Here is a 17633-nt window from a genome sequence, read left to right as displayed (position 1 = left end):
TCAGAAATATAAGCTCTTACATTTTCAACAAATATAAATTCAGTCTGATTTCTTATCTAAGAAGCAGCTGTTTGTGTCACCATGTTTCCCTCCATATAAACACTAACGTGTCTCTGTCTGTATCAACATGTACTCTGACGTGTTTAAATAAAGCTTTGAGCTCTGCAGCTTCACTTTGTTTGTTGCAGAATCAAAAAAAGACTCAAGTTTCTTTGTTCAGCTTTTATTTAAAAACAAAAAAAAAAGCACCATGAGTCATTTTCAACATCTGAAGTTTCACATCTGACCTTCGCTTGTTCTGTTTCCATCACATCAACATGTATAAATATTTATTTACACAAGCAGTGTTCGGTGAACGTCACCACGCTCAGAAAGTGAAATAATGATAATAAACTGAAACATTGTGAACCAGAAATCATTTCCACACAGACACGGGGGTTTCTGTAAACATGGTTTTTCCCTCCTCCAAATTAAACAACAACACAACTGAAGCTCTGTCAAGAGCCATGGTGCCTTTTGGGATTCAAGATGGCTGCCACCATGTTGTCCTGAGAAGTTTGGGCCTGAGACAATCCAACTAAAATCTACACAATCCTCTGTAATATCTTAACCAGACCTCATAACAGGGCTAACAACAATATATTTCATCTTCCTGTGACGGTATCTTAAATCAGAGACGCTGGATTTTTAACTGTTGGCTCAGTCGAAACACCAACACTGACTCCGGCCTTCAGATCCTGAGGACTTCATCACGGCTGCACAGGTACGTGTTCTCCTAAAACAACATAAAGTCTTCTACCAGGAGCTTTGAAGCCAATTGTGGCGGCAAAACAGTGTAATTTCACCACTGAGGGATGCTTTGCAGCCCAAAAAGACTGCTACCATTGACTGACATGGCGAAAGAGACGTCAATAACTCAGTGGAGACTTTTTTTTGAGCATCACAACCGTCATAAAATGACCTGTTTCACTGTCTGGATTTGATCCATTTTAGGCTGCACTAAAAAAAAAGTTTCTAAAAACCTTCAGCCTGGACGGAGTTTTACTAAAGGCTCGTTTTCAGTGACCTAAAACGCAGTTTGTTGGACAAAAAAACAAAACACATAAAAAAAGCTTTGTCAACAAAAAACACCCGTGACTGTGTGGACGAGGTCAAAATCATGACTCCAACAAACAAACAAACAAGAATCAATAAATAAACATTTAAACAGATTTTTATCAACAAATATGTTGAGTTAAACACAGTATAAGTTTCCAGTGACACTGGAAACATGTCTCATATCCAGTTAGCGCCCTCTAGAGGCTGCAGGGTTCATCACAGCCACAGTAGCATTATAATGTGAAGGGTTCATCCTCTGAGGAGCAGGATGAGGATTTGTTTGCTAACATGCTAACAGTAACAATGCTAACATGCTAAAGTTCAGCAGCTACAATGTTAACCCTGTTCACATGTATGTTTAGCGTGTTAGTGCTTTAGCTAACATTAGCTCTGTAGCAGTAAACCTAAAGTACAGTGAGGCTGATGTGAAGGTCATTAAACACTAATATGATGACCTGATGATGGCGCTGGATGAAAGGTAAGGATCATTACATGAACACGAATGATGAATCACATGTCATCACAATCAGTCCACTAATAGCTGTTTAGATGTTTCGGCGGTTGCCATGGCGCCAGCTTGGCTAAAAGTCTCCATGCATGTTTTTCTGTCGAGTCAGCTCGGGCCGTCTCACGTCGCTCTGAAACAAAACATTTGTACGACCTTCTTTGACCAACTTCACGTCAACGCGCTCTTCCAACCTGCCTCTGTCCATCACCTCTCTGACCTTTGACCTTCCCTCATGAAGACAGGAAGTGTTCACTGTGATGTCACCGTGGGTTCTTCCATTCTCGTCTACTCGGCTCGTTTCTTTGCAAACACGGCAGACACACTCCGGACAATCCCTCGGACACCAGCCAAGCTCTTCCTCAGCGCTCGGTTCTCTCTGACGAGGTCGACCAGCTGGTGAAAAACCAGCAGGACGCCGTGGTACGTCTCTGCGGCTGACACCTCGAAGAAGGCGCAGTGTTGAGACAGAGCGAGCAGCCGTCCCTCCTCACCGGAGACACTGCGATGATTGCTAAGGTCTCGTTTGTTCCCCACAATGACGACAGGGGCGGACGATAGCTTCCTGCTGCGACGGATCTGCTGCAGCTGCAGACGGACCACGTCGAAGCTGCGACGGTCACAGATACTGTAGACCAGGATGATCCCGTCGGCCCACTGCAGCTGTTTGTCACTGACGGACGGACTCGTCTCACCGTCCTGACGACCAAACAAAAAATGTATCATCAATTATGATTCAAATAAACATTTATTTTCATGGAAAGATTAAAAAGCGCTTTAGTGAGAAGAGAATATTTGAGCTGCAGTTCCTCTGACGGCCACCAGATGCTGCTGTGATCAAACTGTATTAATGTGAATGAGAAAATCTCAAACTTCTCTCCACAAATACAAACGTAGTTTTTACACAACGCGTTAAGCTCTCAGCAGATTCACTTAGCAGAGACTTTCAAAATAAATTTCCCATGAATTAGAATTTAAAGCTCGTATAACCTCTGTGTGTGTGAGTGTTTCTACTTGTACATGCTACATTGTGAGGACTATGAAATGTAATAACAGAGTGAGGACATTTTGGCTGTTCCTCACTTCTTCAAAAGCCTGATTGATGGTTAAGACTTGGTTTTAGGGTTCTTGTAACAGTTAGGTTCAGAGCAGGGTGAAGGGTCAGGGAGAGCATTATGTTAATGAGGGTCCTCAAAGATAAAAGTACAAGAATGTGTGTGTGTGTGTGTGTGTGTGTGTGTCCATCTGTTACCTGTGTGTACAGAGAGTCCAAGATGTTAAAGCAGACCTCCTGACCATCGATCCGCTCGACTCGACTGTACACAGACTCTGAAGACAGATCGAAACATCAGATCAGCTGATTATATATTGATCATAATAATAACAATAACAAATACAGTCACTCTGAGGATTGATGTGGGTTCTTACCAATTTCTCCATACTCTCCGATAAATCTCCGGGTCAGAAATCTGACGGTGAGAGCTGCAGACAGAAGGACAGACAGATCATTAATATAAAGGCAGGAAACGCAGAAATCAGTCTCAGGTTTGCATGATGATGATGATGATGATGATGATGATGTTTATGTGTATAGGCTACACATTCTTAAACTGGGGAACATTAAGATTCAGTGTAGGCCTACAAACATGGTAACTGAAACTTAAAATGTTAAAAGAAATGTTATTAATTTTAACAGGTTTTGTCAAAGCCTCAGAGACACTGGAGAGAGAGAACTTGTTTCTCACTGACTCTGTGCTCAGACTCAGTGGATTATATAGTTGCACGGACACTGAAAACCTGTGGTGAGAACACTTTGTTCTCCACACAACATTAATCAGAAATCAATAAAGAATCGGATCAATCAGCTGAATTGATAATGGCACTGTTATCAATAAAATCTTATGAATTACCATCCCTACTCTTCTGTACGCGTTACATCAGTTCTGAGGTTCAGTTCTCCAGTTGATTTTATATTTGATATAAATGTTTTTTTTCTGGGTTTCAAAAAGTTTCTACAAATTAATAACTGATAAAATCATTTAAACAACAAAATGAAAAATGCTGCTGCCTGATTTCAAATTAATTTATGAATCAACTGATCGCTTTAGATCGAGATTTATTGACTATAGACCACAGATCCTCTTATGGAGAACAAACATAAAACAACCAGAGCAGAACACTTTTTAAAAAGCACCTAGTTTACATTTTGTCCTTCAGTTTATCTGTCTATAATAACAATAATAATAATAATATAAATTTAAACATGGGGATGTTACAGAGTGTCTGGCAGGTTCTTCTTCCTCTTCTCAACAATGTTATTTCACATTCAAACAGGACATCATATCTAACATCGGGTGTCAGTACATTAATGACAAAACTTTTTAGTCTTCCCATCAGCTCCACATTAAAATCCAACTGACAGAAATTCTAAAACAATTAAACTAAAAACAAACAATCATGTGAAACAAATAAAAAACCTCAAAATAAAACCAGACAGTAAAAAGAGAAACAAATATCAAATTAAACATTTTCGGTATAAATTGAACCTGAAAACTGGACAGAAACTGAGTTTGGTCATTTCTGTGTTTGGAGGTAAAGTTTTCTCACCAGACTTTCCGACGCTGTGAGCTCCCAGCAGCAGGATGTTTGCCTCCACTCTCTGCTGGTTCCCCTCCATCGCCTCCACCCGACCTTTCACTTCCACCACCATCTTCGCTGCACACGGTCTGGACTACAAGTTCTGACAGGTCCCACAGCAGCTCTCCTCGCTCGGGCTCAGGTCTCCTGGTTCAGGTTTAGGTCTCCTGGTTCAGGTTTAGGTCCTGGTCTGCTGACAGGTCTTTATATAGACCCTGGGGGCGGGGCCTCAGAGCAGACTGCAGTTAGTGATTGGTCAGTGTTGAGTCATTAGTGTTAATGAGAAGCTGGACTGAGATCACAGAGTGTGTGTGTGTGTGTGTTGTTTTCACCCATACTGTTGTCCTCACAGGTTTAACTGTTTATTTCCCAGTGTACATTCAGCAGACTACATGAGCTGTACATATAATATATCCTGTGAGCTACATGTTGACAGATTTAAGTTATGTCAGAGGAAATAAATTGAGTTCATTTAAATCTGTTGCAGCTTTGAAGCGTCTTCGTCTCCTGTTGGTCTAAAACTGAACATTAAATTTCTGTTAACTGCCGACTCGTTCACCGTCATCATCATCACTGTCTGCAAACATCTGTTATGGCCAAAAACCTGTTTTGTGAGGTCACACTGACCTTTGACCTTCAACCACAAAATTCTTCTCAGTTTATTTTCCAGTTCACACCAAGCCCAGTTCTAGGCAGGCATATATGAGGGGGCAGTCATAAATGTGAAGGGGGCATCATGCNAAATATCCTTCATCCAGGCACAACCAACATCTTAACATTTATATTATCGGATGGCCATTAGGCATCTAGACACATGAAATAAATTTGAACCTAATAATTACAATAACCTCACTATAGCCAGTATTTACCAAAGCTAGTCTTATAAAAAAAACTTCTCAAACTAACAGAAATAACAAACACAACAGATATAGGCTAGAGCAGAAGTTTTATTTGTTTTTGTTTTGTGTCATTTTTTGTTGTTTTTTGTTTATTTTGTTAGCAATTTAACAGATTTCTCTTCACTCTCCTTTGAGCTGCTGAAAGCTGCAGGAGTGAAAAGTTAATAAAAGCTTTGTAAAAATCACTGTGATTATCAAAAAACAGCGTGCAGAACTAGAGGCTGGGCGGGGCTTTATGTAGGGGTCTGACACACACAGGGCATTTGTCCTCAGTATGTGACATGCAGCAGGCACTCATCTCTCGCTGTGCTTGTGTGATTGAAGGAACGTTTGCACTGACAGGCTCACTCTCTATGCTCACACTTTGTTGTTAACTATATGTTAAGAATCTCACGACACGAGACGCTACGACGAGTTTAACAGAGCTTCTCTTCACTGCTGCATAATCTGCCTCACTGAGACTGAGAAACCTGACACTGATGCATCTTGGCTCATTTGCATACTAAACAGTGATTGGGTGTTTACTGGGTGGGGGGTTGTCTCTGCTGACTGCAGACAGTAGATCACACACAGCCGGCACACAGCACGGAGCGGAGTGGAAACAGATGAGAAAACTTTTCAGTTTTGTGCCTTTTTCGGCGGATTTGATTTGAGGGGGCAAGACATTTGTTTAAGGGGGCATTGCCCCCTCTTGCCCCTGCGTAGAACCAGCCTCGGTCCACGTGGACGTTTGTGTCAAATTCAGAGAAATTACTTCAAGGTGTTTTTGAGATATCGAATTCATCAGAATGAGACAGACAAGGTCACAGTGACTTTGACCTTTGATTACTAAACTCGGATCAATTCATAGTTGAGTCCAAGTGGACGTTTGTGCCAAATTTGTAGAAATACCCTCTAGGCCTTCTTGAAAACTGGGACGGACAGACGTCTCTTCCTAAAACAATGGCTTCAGCGCGGAGGAATAAAAAGATCTACAAATTATTGAATCCTGTTTTGATTCATGTTTTATGTTTTACTTGTCCCAATTTTTCTGGTATCGAGGTCGTAAATTAAACGTTACACTTAAAACCTCCTGAAAACGTAAAGACCTTCAGAGCTTAAAAACATTCTCATTTATCATCTGCACTGTTGATTGGTCATGATAAGTTTTATGATGCAACTTGATTTTTGGATCATAAACAATCAGAAATCCTCATGGACGGGGCCCCAGTTGCTCAGCGGGTACAACGGGTGTCCCGTGTACACAGCAAACCCCCCCCCCCCACCCCACCAGCCACACGCCATCCCCACCCCACAAACCCATGGACAATAACTCATTGAAAAAAATGCTGTTTATTATAAAACATTGAGTATAAATAAAGTTAAATACAAAAACAGACCACAGACATATGATAATAACTTCAGAGGTATGTGACCCACTAAAGAGGCACAGTAGTGTTTCTCCCGCTGGCCCCGCCCACCAATTCCAGCTCAGCTCATTGACCTTACATTGTGATGATGTCACAGATATTTTAATCACTTTTCTCAGCTCCAGTAAACTTTTACAAAATTAGAACCACCCTGGCTCAAAAATTCAGAACATTAAGAGTCACAGTTTGACCTTGTCGGCACTTCGAGGTGTCGACTGTTTTATAGACGTCTCTTTCAAACGGCGGTCTGTGGGGAAATGAGTTTTGAGCTACAGGAGATTTTTCACAAGCGGCTGCTGAGAAGAAAATGTCTACAAGACGGAGCTGCTTTCGTGGGGGCCTGACACAGAGCAAAACAAACAAACAAACAAACAAAAAAAAGTATGTAATTGAAACTCTGCAGCATCATGACAGGAAACGGTTTCAGCATTGTTAGGTCGTGATGTCATAGTTGTGTTCGGTCACTCTCAGGAGCAGTTGTCCGCCTTCGTCCTCTTGGAGCGGGACGTTTCCATCAGATCCAGAAACTCTCTCAGCCTCTTCCTCGTCTCCCTCAGTTTGGACTTGCTGCTGATCACTTCCTTCTTCTCAGTTGTGACCTTTGACCCCTTTCCCACCTCGGTAACCTCTCGTGTGTCGTTGTTGTTGTTGTTGGAGCTGAACGCACCTCTGACTCCATCAGTGTTGCTGCTGACTGAAGGAAGAAGCTTTAAACTTGTCATCCACTGCCGCTGCAGACGGTCCTGCAGTTTGTTCAGAACGTCGTCGTCCTGGAGACACAAGAGAGACGGCTGAGTGACGGCTCAGACGACCAATCAGGGACGTGATGATTAGTAATAACTGATAACTAATACGTTTTTGTACCTGTGATGTGTCTTTGAACAGACTCCAGATGTCTGAGAGGAACTCTGCAGGTGTTTGATATGAAGGAGAACCGCTTGTCAGACGCTTCGACACCAACATCACCTGAGACTGAAGACAACAACACATCATCATCATCATCATCATCAGCATCAGCAGCAGCAGCAGCAGCAGCTTCTGTTAGAGCTCCACCTGCTGGTAAATATACTGTTACACACACAGGAAGTGTTCAGATCCTTTACTGCAGTAAAAGTACAAACAACACGCAGTAAATATTCTGTTACAATTCAAACTCCTGCACTGAAAGTGTTCCTTCAGTAAAAAGTACGTCAGTATGATCAGTAGAAAATAATTAAAAAGTATAAAACTGTCCTCTGTGACTGTTACACTGTTATATTTGATGTCATTAGATGATTCTGCCTCATGCATTAATAGAAAAACAAGATTTTATTGTTGGAGTTTTTTGAGGTAGAGCTAACTTTGAAGGGATAATTAATTTAATCTGCTGATTATTTAATAAAATTATGGATTGATTGGTTTAAAAATAGTGAGAAGTCTTGGTCACAATGAGTCAGAGTCCAAAGTGACACCTTCACGTGTTTGTTTAACCTCGACATCACTGATGCATTACAGTTATTAACATTATTCAAAGGAAAAGTTTGTGAATCTGAAACCATGAAATGTTTGAGAGAAAAATGACAGTTTTAATAGTTTTAATTTTCTATATACTGCTACAACCACTAAACACTTCTGTATTTTAACATTTTTGAAATGGGTGAACTGAAAACATGTACGTCAAAGTGAAATGTGGTCGATGATGTAGCAGCTGTTGTCATTTGTTTTGCTGACATGTGATTGGCTGCAGCTCCTGACACTTCGGTTTTAAAGTCTTGATTTGTTGACGGCCTCTAAACTGTTTTTCACTCACCTGTACGGTGTGGCCTATAATCTATATTCATATGTGGTCTATAATCAAGTCTACTGCCAGTGATCAGCACCTCGTTATAATTCTTGGTGTGCGATACTTTTGTGTTTTAAATATTAATTTTCTGTCAATCGATTACTTGTTTCCTGGACTTTCAGTTTCAGCTGTATTTGTTTCAACTACATTTATAAGTGAACATCTGATTCTATAAACTCTTCATATATTCTTTGTTTACAAATCTGAATTTTGTAAAATAAGTAAAGCTGTCAGACAAACGCAGTGAAGTGAGATGTACAAAGTGACATGAAAAGAAAAGACTGATGTTTGATGTTTATAAAAAAACATGTAAAGAATATAATCCACATTCACAGGAGCCACAACGAGTTGTTGGTTTGAAAGCAGTGGATCAGTGCATCTGTTACGGTCTGCTACAGATCTCACTGTGGACAAACTGACCTGAGAAAATTGAGCGCTGCCTTCGACCATCAGCTGCAGCAGCAGATTCTCACACCTCTGTGAAACACACAAAACACAGCAGCACAAAGGAACAAGTTACAACAGCGAAGTTTCTCTCCACATGGACCTCAATTTACACTGAATTTCACAAATATAAAACACAACTCAGTCGTGTTTCCCTCTGCTCCTGATGTGTGAATAATAATATAACATTTGTTAACAGCTCGTCTCCAGTTGGTGAGACGTAACCGTAACCCAAACTGCACCACCAAGTAAACAGCGTCTCAGAGCTCCTGTGATATTTGCATGTATTTAAATGAGGTAATAAACAAACATTTGGCCCCTTTCTATGCAACAGTCTAAATCACAGAGATCAATCAGCCCCTCCTGGACTTTGTTAAGATCTGAAATGCACTAAATCACAGCAGCTCTTCTGAAAAACTGCAAAGTATGTTGCGATTTTGAGCGTTTTTTTCCCCACAGAATTATAATTTGTTATGTTAGTAATGGTGGAGTGAAAGGAACTCTGATGATCATCTGTTGATGCTGCTCAACGCAGCGCTGAGGGATCGTCTCCGTGAGCAGCTCTCCTCCTCTCCTCTCCTCCTCCTCCTCCTCCTCCTCTCCTCCTTCTCTCCTCCTGCTCTCTCCGCCCGTTACAATGAGCTAACAGAACAGGAGCAGTTAATAAAACGGTCACAACAATCTAACATCTAAATTCCTGCCTGTTTTAAGGGAATACCTCTGCACCTCGTCAGTCAGGACCTGTAGCTTTTCTTTTTCCTTTTTGTCTCTGCTGTTTTTCTACCTGCTGTGCTCTCGGTGCATTTATAACATTTATACTTTGTCACATGGATAACTGCAATCAGACCCAAAAAAGGGTCAAACTGCACTCATCTGCAAAACTCTGCACTGTAACATCGTCAGTGCCGTATCCTTTGTGACTCGCACCTTAAGACGGGGCAGATAACGGTTATAAGTGATGCTAAATTCATGGTGTTGTCAGCAGCCTCAATCCATTCTTTGTGAATTCGTCCCTGTTTCTGCTTTTATCAACACAACTACTGTTACAGCTCACACAACAGGAAACACTGTGAGAGATCGACATGTGGACTCTGACCCTCTGGTCCAGCAGACTGAGACCGTAACTCTGAAGTCTCGGAGGTCTGTCACAGCTGAAGGGGTCCGAGGGGTCAGACAGGTCCTGACACAGAGAGCAGATCCACTCTGACCTGGAAGACAAAGACGAGGGACACATTTACACCAAGAAGGTTTAAAAAGACAGTGACTGTTGACAGACATCGACACAGGAGACACTTCTGCTTCGCTGTTTTCAGGCTCAAGTAGGCTCTGACTGATGGTTACCGTATGTGAGGTCCGACCGGAGGAATGTGACAGTCTCGGTGATATCCTCGACCGCAGGCTGTGCAGACTATTGAACCGTTGGTTGATCGACAGGCGGAGCAGGTGACCATCATCAGCATCACAGGTGACTCTGGTGATGATGGCAGTATCTCAATGATGTCATCATCGTCAGACTGTAACACAGCAGAGAGGAACCATGAAGGTATAAAGAGAACTGGATACAGCGTTGGAGGCGGGGCCCCGTTCAGTCCTGGGAGAGTTGCTCAGCAGCACATGAAGCAAAAAACGTCAGACTTCAGGTGTAAAATGACCCAGATCTTCTGCATCATGTGACACACAGAGAAAGCGCACTCGCATTTCCTTTAACCCCGCCTCCCAAATGCTCGCTCACATGATCAGTGACAGAATGGAGACTTGGATATACTGCACGAGTCGTGTCAAAGTTTGTCAACGGATGTTTTGCTGTTTTTAAATGTGTTTCCTGTTTACTTCAGAACATGAAGAATGTTCAGCTTTTTTGAATTCTTCTTCCACCGAGGAGGAGTGCAGGAAAAACAAAGTTTTCTTTACAAATTTAAAATAATACGCAGTGAGTAACGGCAGTGAAAAACAAATGGTCACTGCAGGTGAGGTATTCCTTCAGCTTCACACCTCATCACTGCAATCACATGATCAGTGCTCAGCCAATCACTTGATACTGATTCATGGTTTCATTTTTCTGCCCTTCTTACCTTTATTTCAAAATAAGAGCACGCTATTATTCAAGACAATCAAACCTCAAACTGCCCTCAAAGAACCAGGTTGTCTTGATGAGAATTAACAGGATTGTTTAAACCTGATCACAGCATGTTAGTCTGAGTCAGTTAAAAGTCACGAGAACACGTTGATTCCCTGATTTGTAAAATAGCGATTATGATTCAGAGGTGACCTCCTACCTGACTGTCATCGCTCATCTCTTCCAGGAAAATCTCGTCTTCAGCATCTCCGAGGACCAGACGAAAACCAGGGAGGGGGTGTCCGGGGCGGGGCAAAGATACAGGCAGCCTGTACAGAGACACTCTGGGCTGCCATTGGCTCAGACTGCAGTTCAGGTATCCAATCACTGAGCTCCCTTCTTCAGCTTCTCCGTCTGATACTTCAGGTCCAGGTTCAAGCTCAGCTTCTCAGCTTCTCCGTCTGATACTTCAGGTCCAGGTTCAAGCTCAGCTTCTCCGTCTGATACTTCAGGTTCAGGTTCAGCTTTGGTCTCTAGTATTTCAGGTTCAGGTTCAGGTTCAGAATCAGCTTCTCCGTCTGATACTTCAGGTTCAGGTTCAGCTTTGGTCTCTAGTACTTCAGGTTCAGGTTCAGGTTCAGAATCAGCTTCTCCGTCTGATACTTCAGGTTCAGGTTCAGCTTTGGTCTCTAGTACTTCAGGTTCAGGTTCAGGTTCAGGTTTAGAATCAGCTTCTCCGTCTGATACTTCAGGTTCGGGGTCAAGCTCAGATTCGCTCTCCGATACTTCAGGTCCAGGTTCAAGCTCAGCTTCTCCGTCTGATACTTCAGGTACAAGTTCAGCGCTGGTCTCCAGTACTTGAGGTTCAGGTTCAGCCTTTCTGTCTGTTACTTCAGGAGCAGATTCTATATCCGACACTACAGGTGCAGATGGTTCCCTTGCAGGCGCAGGATCCCCAGACACTGTGGACGTTGGTTCGTTCTCTGCAGGTTCCTGCCGCCTCACTGCGACCTGCTGTACGCTGCGGTCACAGGCGGAGTCTGCCACCGCCCTCACTACAGGACTCTGCTGCTGGTGTTTCAGAGAAGAAGAATGAGGGCTGGTTTCAAGGGGGGTAAAGGGGTGTAAACATCCTGGAGGCTCTGGCACAGGTCGTTTGTCCTTGGTGAAACAGTCAGTAGCAGGGGTGAGAGGCTGGCTGGAGGACGCAGGGCTGCTGGTTGTAGGACAGTTTATATCTGTCAGAGGTTGATGCATTGATTTTGGGTCGTGGCTTGGAAGCACCGTGACACCTGGTTGGGAAGAGCTCTTGTTTCCCGTGGTGGCTGAAGGAAGTACCTGATGATTGACTGAGACGGAGCTGAACGGTCCCTTCTGCTGTTTATCCTGGGTGTTTGTGGCTGAGGTCAGACTGCGCATCGTGTAAAACTGAGGCACAACAGACGGGAGGGTGAAGCAGGACACCTGGTACAGAGCCTGAGTGTAGTTCAGCATGATGGCGGCGGACTGGTTCTGACTGGGGGCGGTCGGTTCGTTCAAAAGTTGGAGTTTGGTGCCTGGAGACGGACCTGCTGAGTGGGGGACAAGGTAGCCCACAGGCTCCTGGTTCCCTAAAGTAGAAACAGGCACTGACATTTTTGTTTGGCTCTTCTTCAGGTGAGACAATGAGGAAGGATGCTGGACAGGTGGAGTAAAGGTGGGTGCAGTGATCTTAGTCACAGGAGCACTGGACTGGATGATGCTCAGGCTGGAGGAGGGAGGAGGACTCAACTGATTGGATGAGGACTTTGACGAAGCAGAGGGACAGTTAAATGGGACAGATGAGACAGATGATTCTTGAGCAGTCCTGCTTTGGGGGAGGGTGGAGGAGGAGGAGGAGGAGGAGGACGAGGAGGAGGAGGAGGAGGAGGACGAGGACGAGGACGAGGACGAGGCGGCTGCTGGAGTGTTTAGATTGGATGTCTGAGTGACGGCGAAGGGGACCCATTTTATGTCAAGTTTACCTGGAAACAGAAACATCACGTCAGCAGCAGGAACAGCCAATAAACTGTCATCGACATTAGAGCCAATCAGAAACATGACAAACATGTGATGTCATCAGTGTTAGAAAACTGGAACACAACATTAAAATTTTTAACAAAACCTGTTAAATCAAACATTTCTTTAAATATTCAATCACTAAACACTAAACAAACTTTTTTTTTAACTGAAGAGGTCGAAACTAAACTGAAGACAAAATTAAATTATATAAACACGGGGACAAACCACCACTGATATCCTAACTCACCAAAGTTCAAAATGGCCTCCAAAGACACAGAGTCGGTGATGACTGACAGAAGAGACATTGTCTCAGGAGGAGACGAGTCCTGATCAGGAGGATTCTTCAGGTAAGACTGAATCTGCAGACAGGAAACACCACGAGGTCAGACTGGCTCTGTATCGCTTACACTTTTCAAACACTCACAACCTGGTTTAGTTTGGTTTGGTTTAGTTTGGTTTGATTGGCGCAGCAGGGATTTGCGTCTCTATTACAGCCGGGCTACCTGCTTCAAAGTGTGTCTTTCCCAGCCTTTCCCAGTGCACTGCGCTGATTTCAATACAGCACCACCATCCTGTTACAAATGACAGAAACCCACCAAGTACAGTGCTTGTTTTTATGTTGATGAATTGTTTTAATGATGTCTTTTATCTTCTACGCTCTGTAAGGTGACCTTGGGTGACTTGAAAGGCGCCTCCAAATAAAATGTATTATTATTATTATTATTATTATTATAGAAAAGGGTGTTTTCCATTGTGACACCCGTCAGTTTTGTCGAGAGCTAGAGGCAGGACAAGATTTGACAAAGGCAGCCCTCTTATAATTCTCTAAGCAGGAAAAAACAATCACCTACATAAGCTGCGTTTTCCGATAGTTGACATTGATTGGTCTGTATTTGGGCTCTGCCATCCTCTCGTATCCTTCCAGAAAATGATTTAGACGCCATACACATGCTGCGTCTTTAACCGCCTGGAAAACCCGAGGTCAGATGCTGGGTGCTACTCTTATGCCTGCTCTGTGTCAGCTTTCAAGAGCGCAGCGGCAGGCTGCGTTTGAGGTTGCTAAGCAACTTTATTAAGCACCGTATCACAGCCTATTTACCTGAAATCACGAGTGCAGAGCTGGTCTTCTTCCAGACGTTGTTTGCTCTGACAGCTCTGCATTAAACTGATCAACATTTCATTATTTATCATACACTCATATTTCCGAAGAACGGAAAGATATCTGTCGGCTGTGATTGGTTATTCCTCATCACATTCCATTCAGTGTGTGCAGCTGCGTTCCTAAGATAGAATTATGTTTCTCTGCGCCCTGAAAAATAAGTGCTCTGGAACACGTGCGCGCAACAACAGCATTGTTCTGGCGTTTGAGCGCGCCTGTCGCGTGTTTATATTGGAAACAGTGAATTTGAGGTCCTTATAAAACGCAGCATGTGTTCGGCCCCCCTAAGTGTCAGTAACCCATAAGTCCAAACCATCCAAAAATATTTCCACGTTAGACACAAACTGAACCATAGTTCAGTTTGATCCGGACTGAGACCGCCTCTTTGGGTCTGAGGAGTTTTTACACCTGAAATTTTGGTCCTGATCAAACGAGGAGGGTGTGACGAGGCCATTAGAAATACAATAACAAGTGTGTTTGTTACTTGCTGCTTGACTTTATTTTAAGAGATTTAATCTGAATGACATTACTTACAGATACACTGAGAGATACACTCTTCCTGCAGTGCATCATGGGTTTTTCCATGTGTGCTTGTGATCACCTTCAGTTGAAGGATTAACATGTGGGATGTTATCCAGGAGCAAACTCTGTAGATGAAAGAGTTCCAGACATTAAACCATTGAAAGACGTACCTGATCTGTGAAGGTCTGCAGGGCCGACAGGTCGTTGGTGTTTCTGGCCTTTTCTGCAATTTCAGTCACTGACTGTTGATCCTGCTGCAGCCGCTTCATCTTTCTCATCCTCCTGACAATCAGCTCGCGCTCGGACTCAGACACCTTCTGCTCAGAAACACAAACATTAAGCACATAGAACTAGTAACCAATCGATCACTGGGGACATTAGAAATGTGGCCTCTGAACTTAAAGCTGTTTTTTGTTTGTGTTGGTGTGTTTCAGGACAGATTGACTGTGAGGACATTTACATCTTAAGATACTGAGGTCCAGCTTGTTTGTTTTTGTGGGTGAATGTGTTGTTGTTTATTTTGTGCTGTTTTTCTTTGTGTCTCTTTGTCTCGTTGATGTGGGAAGTGTGTGTAGAATATATCGAGAAATCAAGAAAAAATAAGAAAGAAACTGGTCGATCATGAATCTTATCCACTCTGTTCAGAGTTGTGACACTGAGACTGAGAGCAGACACAAGAGAAACGAGGGATTAAACTCACGATGTGATGACACTGAACACTGGGTAACAACTGAATAAATGAATGAGGATAATATAAAATAACACAAAATCAACAGTATGTATAAATGGATTAAAATAAGAAGTAACACTTGTTTGAGTTATTTAATTTGGTGATAGTGAGAGAGTATGTTAAATTGGGAACGCAGGGATGCGCAAAATATTTATCTAAGGAATCCTAGATTATAGATACCACGTGTATCACCAAAGTACAGGATAGCCTAATTCAAATACACACACTATAGACTAACCTATAGTTGCAACATATAATGAAAAACAAAATGAGGAAGCACATATTCATGGAAACAAGTTGATTAACAACCCGACTATATTTTAACTCCAAACACATAATATGGATAAAATGTATAATCTCACTTCCAACAGACATTTCAATTCTGTCACGCAGAAACATTTGGTAAGGGAGTGGAGGGCGTGATTTCCCCGGGGCAATGCGAATGGTCAGGATGAGGCCGAGAAAAGAAGCATTGTCTCACGACAACTAGTGGGTCGTTCATCACCGCGTTTTGCCTCAAGGCTGGATACTTTAAGATGGCAAGTGACTTTTTACCTCCTGTTGGCCTAAGGATGGCTGAAAGAAGTTTTTGTCCAGGCGGGGGTAATACAGGGGTGAGTCCTAAACATTTGACCCTCCGGTGGTCTCTTGTTGTCTTGTTCATTGATAATACTGGTTCAAGGGAAGTCCAGAGAGGCTGTTCTCTACACAAGAGATTTGCGATGCTGCGTCATGACAGCTCCTCACTGCTGAGATGTGGGTGAGATTCTCCTGATGTTACAGAGCATTAGAAATGGAGGACAAACTTATTGTGGATGTCTGTGGGCACCCAGAGCTCTACCACTCAGCGTCAGTACTACAACGTCAGACAGAACACAAAAGGATTGGGCTTGGAGAAAAGTGAGTGAAGTCTTGTTGCTACCTCCTCTCTAAAACTTCACCTGAGCCTCCCTCGGCATATGGGTGAGTAGATAATGGCTGCATTTTCATTTTTGGGTGCACTATCCTTTTAAGGTGCTTGATAACTCGTGAAACTTTGCACACAAATCAGAACTGGTGTGAGTTTACTGCTGATATAGGTGTCATGATTGGGTGTGAAAAAAATGGCTCAGTAGCGCGCTCTATTAAATTTCGACGAAGCAGCCCGCGAAGCTGGTTTCACCTACATGTACAACACTTGGCAGGCACAAGTAAAATCTCGAGATGTACAAAAAAGTCTCTTGGAGCCATACTCAAAACCCAACAGGAAGTCAGACATTTTGGATTGAATGTGTAATTTTTGTGCATTTTTGGCCACTTCCAGGGGTCATACCGTCACAAACTAATCGGATTGCTTTCAATTTTTGACATAAAAAATGAACTCAAAGCTTGAGTTTTCATCAGACCATGTCACCTTGGCAAGGTGTTGATTTTTCCATGTTTCGCAACCAAACAGGAAGTGGCTTGTCAATTCCAGCATTCATGGACCAATCAGCCCCAGCAGCTTCTAGAAGTCTAGATTTGTTGGATTCCACTGCTGACACATGCTGAATCTGTTTTTCCAAAATATTCTTATAAAAAAATGATCTATGTTACCTTGACTTCTGACAAAATGTCTTCCATCCTCCTCTTCAGATGTTGAGTTATAAGGTTGTACGAACGCTGCAGCTCAGTCATCAGAAGAAAATTACTGTCAGCGATGTCCTTCAGCCTGAAACACATCAACACACACACACAGGTTTTATTTAGAGATCGATACTTGATACTAACCGTTGGTTTCACTTCACATCAACATTAACTGGCAGAGGCTTTAAATGTGCTGCAGAGAGATCATTAATCCACCACAGACAACATTCACTCAACTAAATACGTTAGTTAGAGGTTTAAAGATGACGATCTTTAGAAAAGTAAACAGATTTAACAAGAGAACCTGAACCTGAAAACAAAGATGGATGTTATAAAAAAAGACGTGTTCAGCTTGAAAAACAAAAGCAGCTCAAACAGAAATCATTAAAGAGACCATTTGTATATCAGTTACTCAGCGCTTGGTACCTTGAATTCATGGAGAAAACCTTGGTTTTCTCTCACGCCTCATCCAGGCTTAATCAAGGTGAACAGAGAATCCAAAAAAGGTGCAAATTCTTCATGACTGAAAGTAAACACGGTCCACAATTAAAGGGAAATTTCGGTTTATTTCAACCTGTCTCCTATCATCCTAAATTTGTTTCAAGTGACTAGTGACATAAAAATAATAGTTAGCATGTTAGCCGTTAGCCTAGATACAGCCGGGGCGCATAGTAGCGTCAGACCTGTTAAAGCGTAAGTGAACGGGC

The 17633-nt window shown here is 42.7% G+C and overlaps 3 protein-coding genes across 3 annotated transcripts in view; all 3 read right to left on the bottom strand.

Moving 5' to 3' along the window:
- Window positions 1-154: 154 nt before the first annotated feature.
- Window positions 155-4402, bottom strand: zgc:171704 (Ras-related and estrogen-regulated growth inhibitor-like protein). Its single transcript, XM_050046671.1, has 4 exons — window positions 4211-4402; window positions 3032-3085; window positions 2856-2932; window positions 155-2302 (listed from the first exon to the last, which is right to left on the bottom strand). Exons 1-4 carry the CDS (start codon window positions 4311-4313, stop codon window positions 1892-1894), a joined length of 645 nt encoding a protein of 214 aa, XP_049902628.1. The 5' UTR covers window positions 4314-4402; the 3' UTR covers window positions 155-1891.
- Window positions 4403-6455: 2053 nt separating this feature from the next.
- On the bottom strand, window positions 6456-11319 carry LOC126391892 (E3 ubiquitin-protein ligase TRIM33-like). Its single transcript, XM_050046892.1, has 6 exons — window positions 11091-11319; window positions 10156-10328; window positions 9911-10022; window positions 8791-8847; window positions 7413-7520; window positions 6456-7318 (listed from the first exon to the last, which is right to left on the bottom strand). Exons 1-6 carry the CDS (start codon window positions 11106-11108, stop codon window positions 7016-7018), a joined length of 771 nt encoding a protein of 256 aa, XP_049902849.1. The 5' UTR covers window positions 11109-11319; the 3' UTR covers window positions 6456-7015.
- Window positions 11255-17633, bottom strand: part of LOC126392479 (uncharacterized) — a 13541-nt gene continuing 7162 nt past the window's right edge. The window contains exons 6-9 of the mRNA XM_050047891.1: window positions 16897-17011; window positions 14762-14908; window positions 13158-13269; window positions 11255-12873 (exon numbers count right to left, since the gene is read on the bottom strand). Coding sequence (XP_049903848.1) covers window positions 11255-12873; window positions 13158-13269; window positions 14762-14908; window positions 16897-17011 — 1993 coding nt within the window. The remainder of the gene's footprint in view (window positions 12874-13157; window positions 13270-14761; window positions 14909-16896; window positions 17012-17633) is intronic.

Source organism: Epinephelus moara, chromosome 6 (genome assembly GCF_006386435.1).
Source record: "Epinephelus moara isolate mb chromosome 6, YSFRI_EMoa_1.0, whole genome shotgun sequence".
Taxonomy (NCBI): Eukaryota; Metazoa; Chordata; class Actinopteri; order Perciformes; family Serranidae; genus Epinephelus; species Epinephelus moara.
Note: the sequence above shows the minus strand (reverse complement) of the source record. Positions and strands in the feature narration are given on the sequence as shown.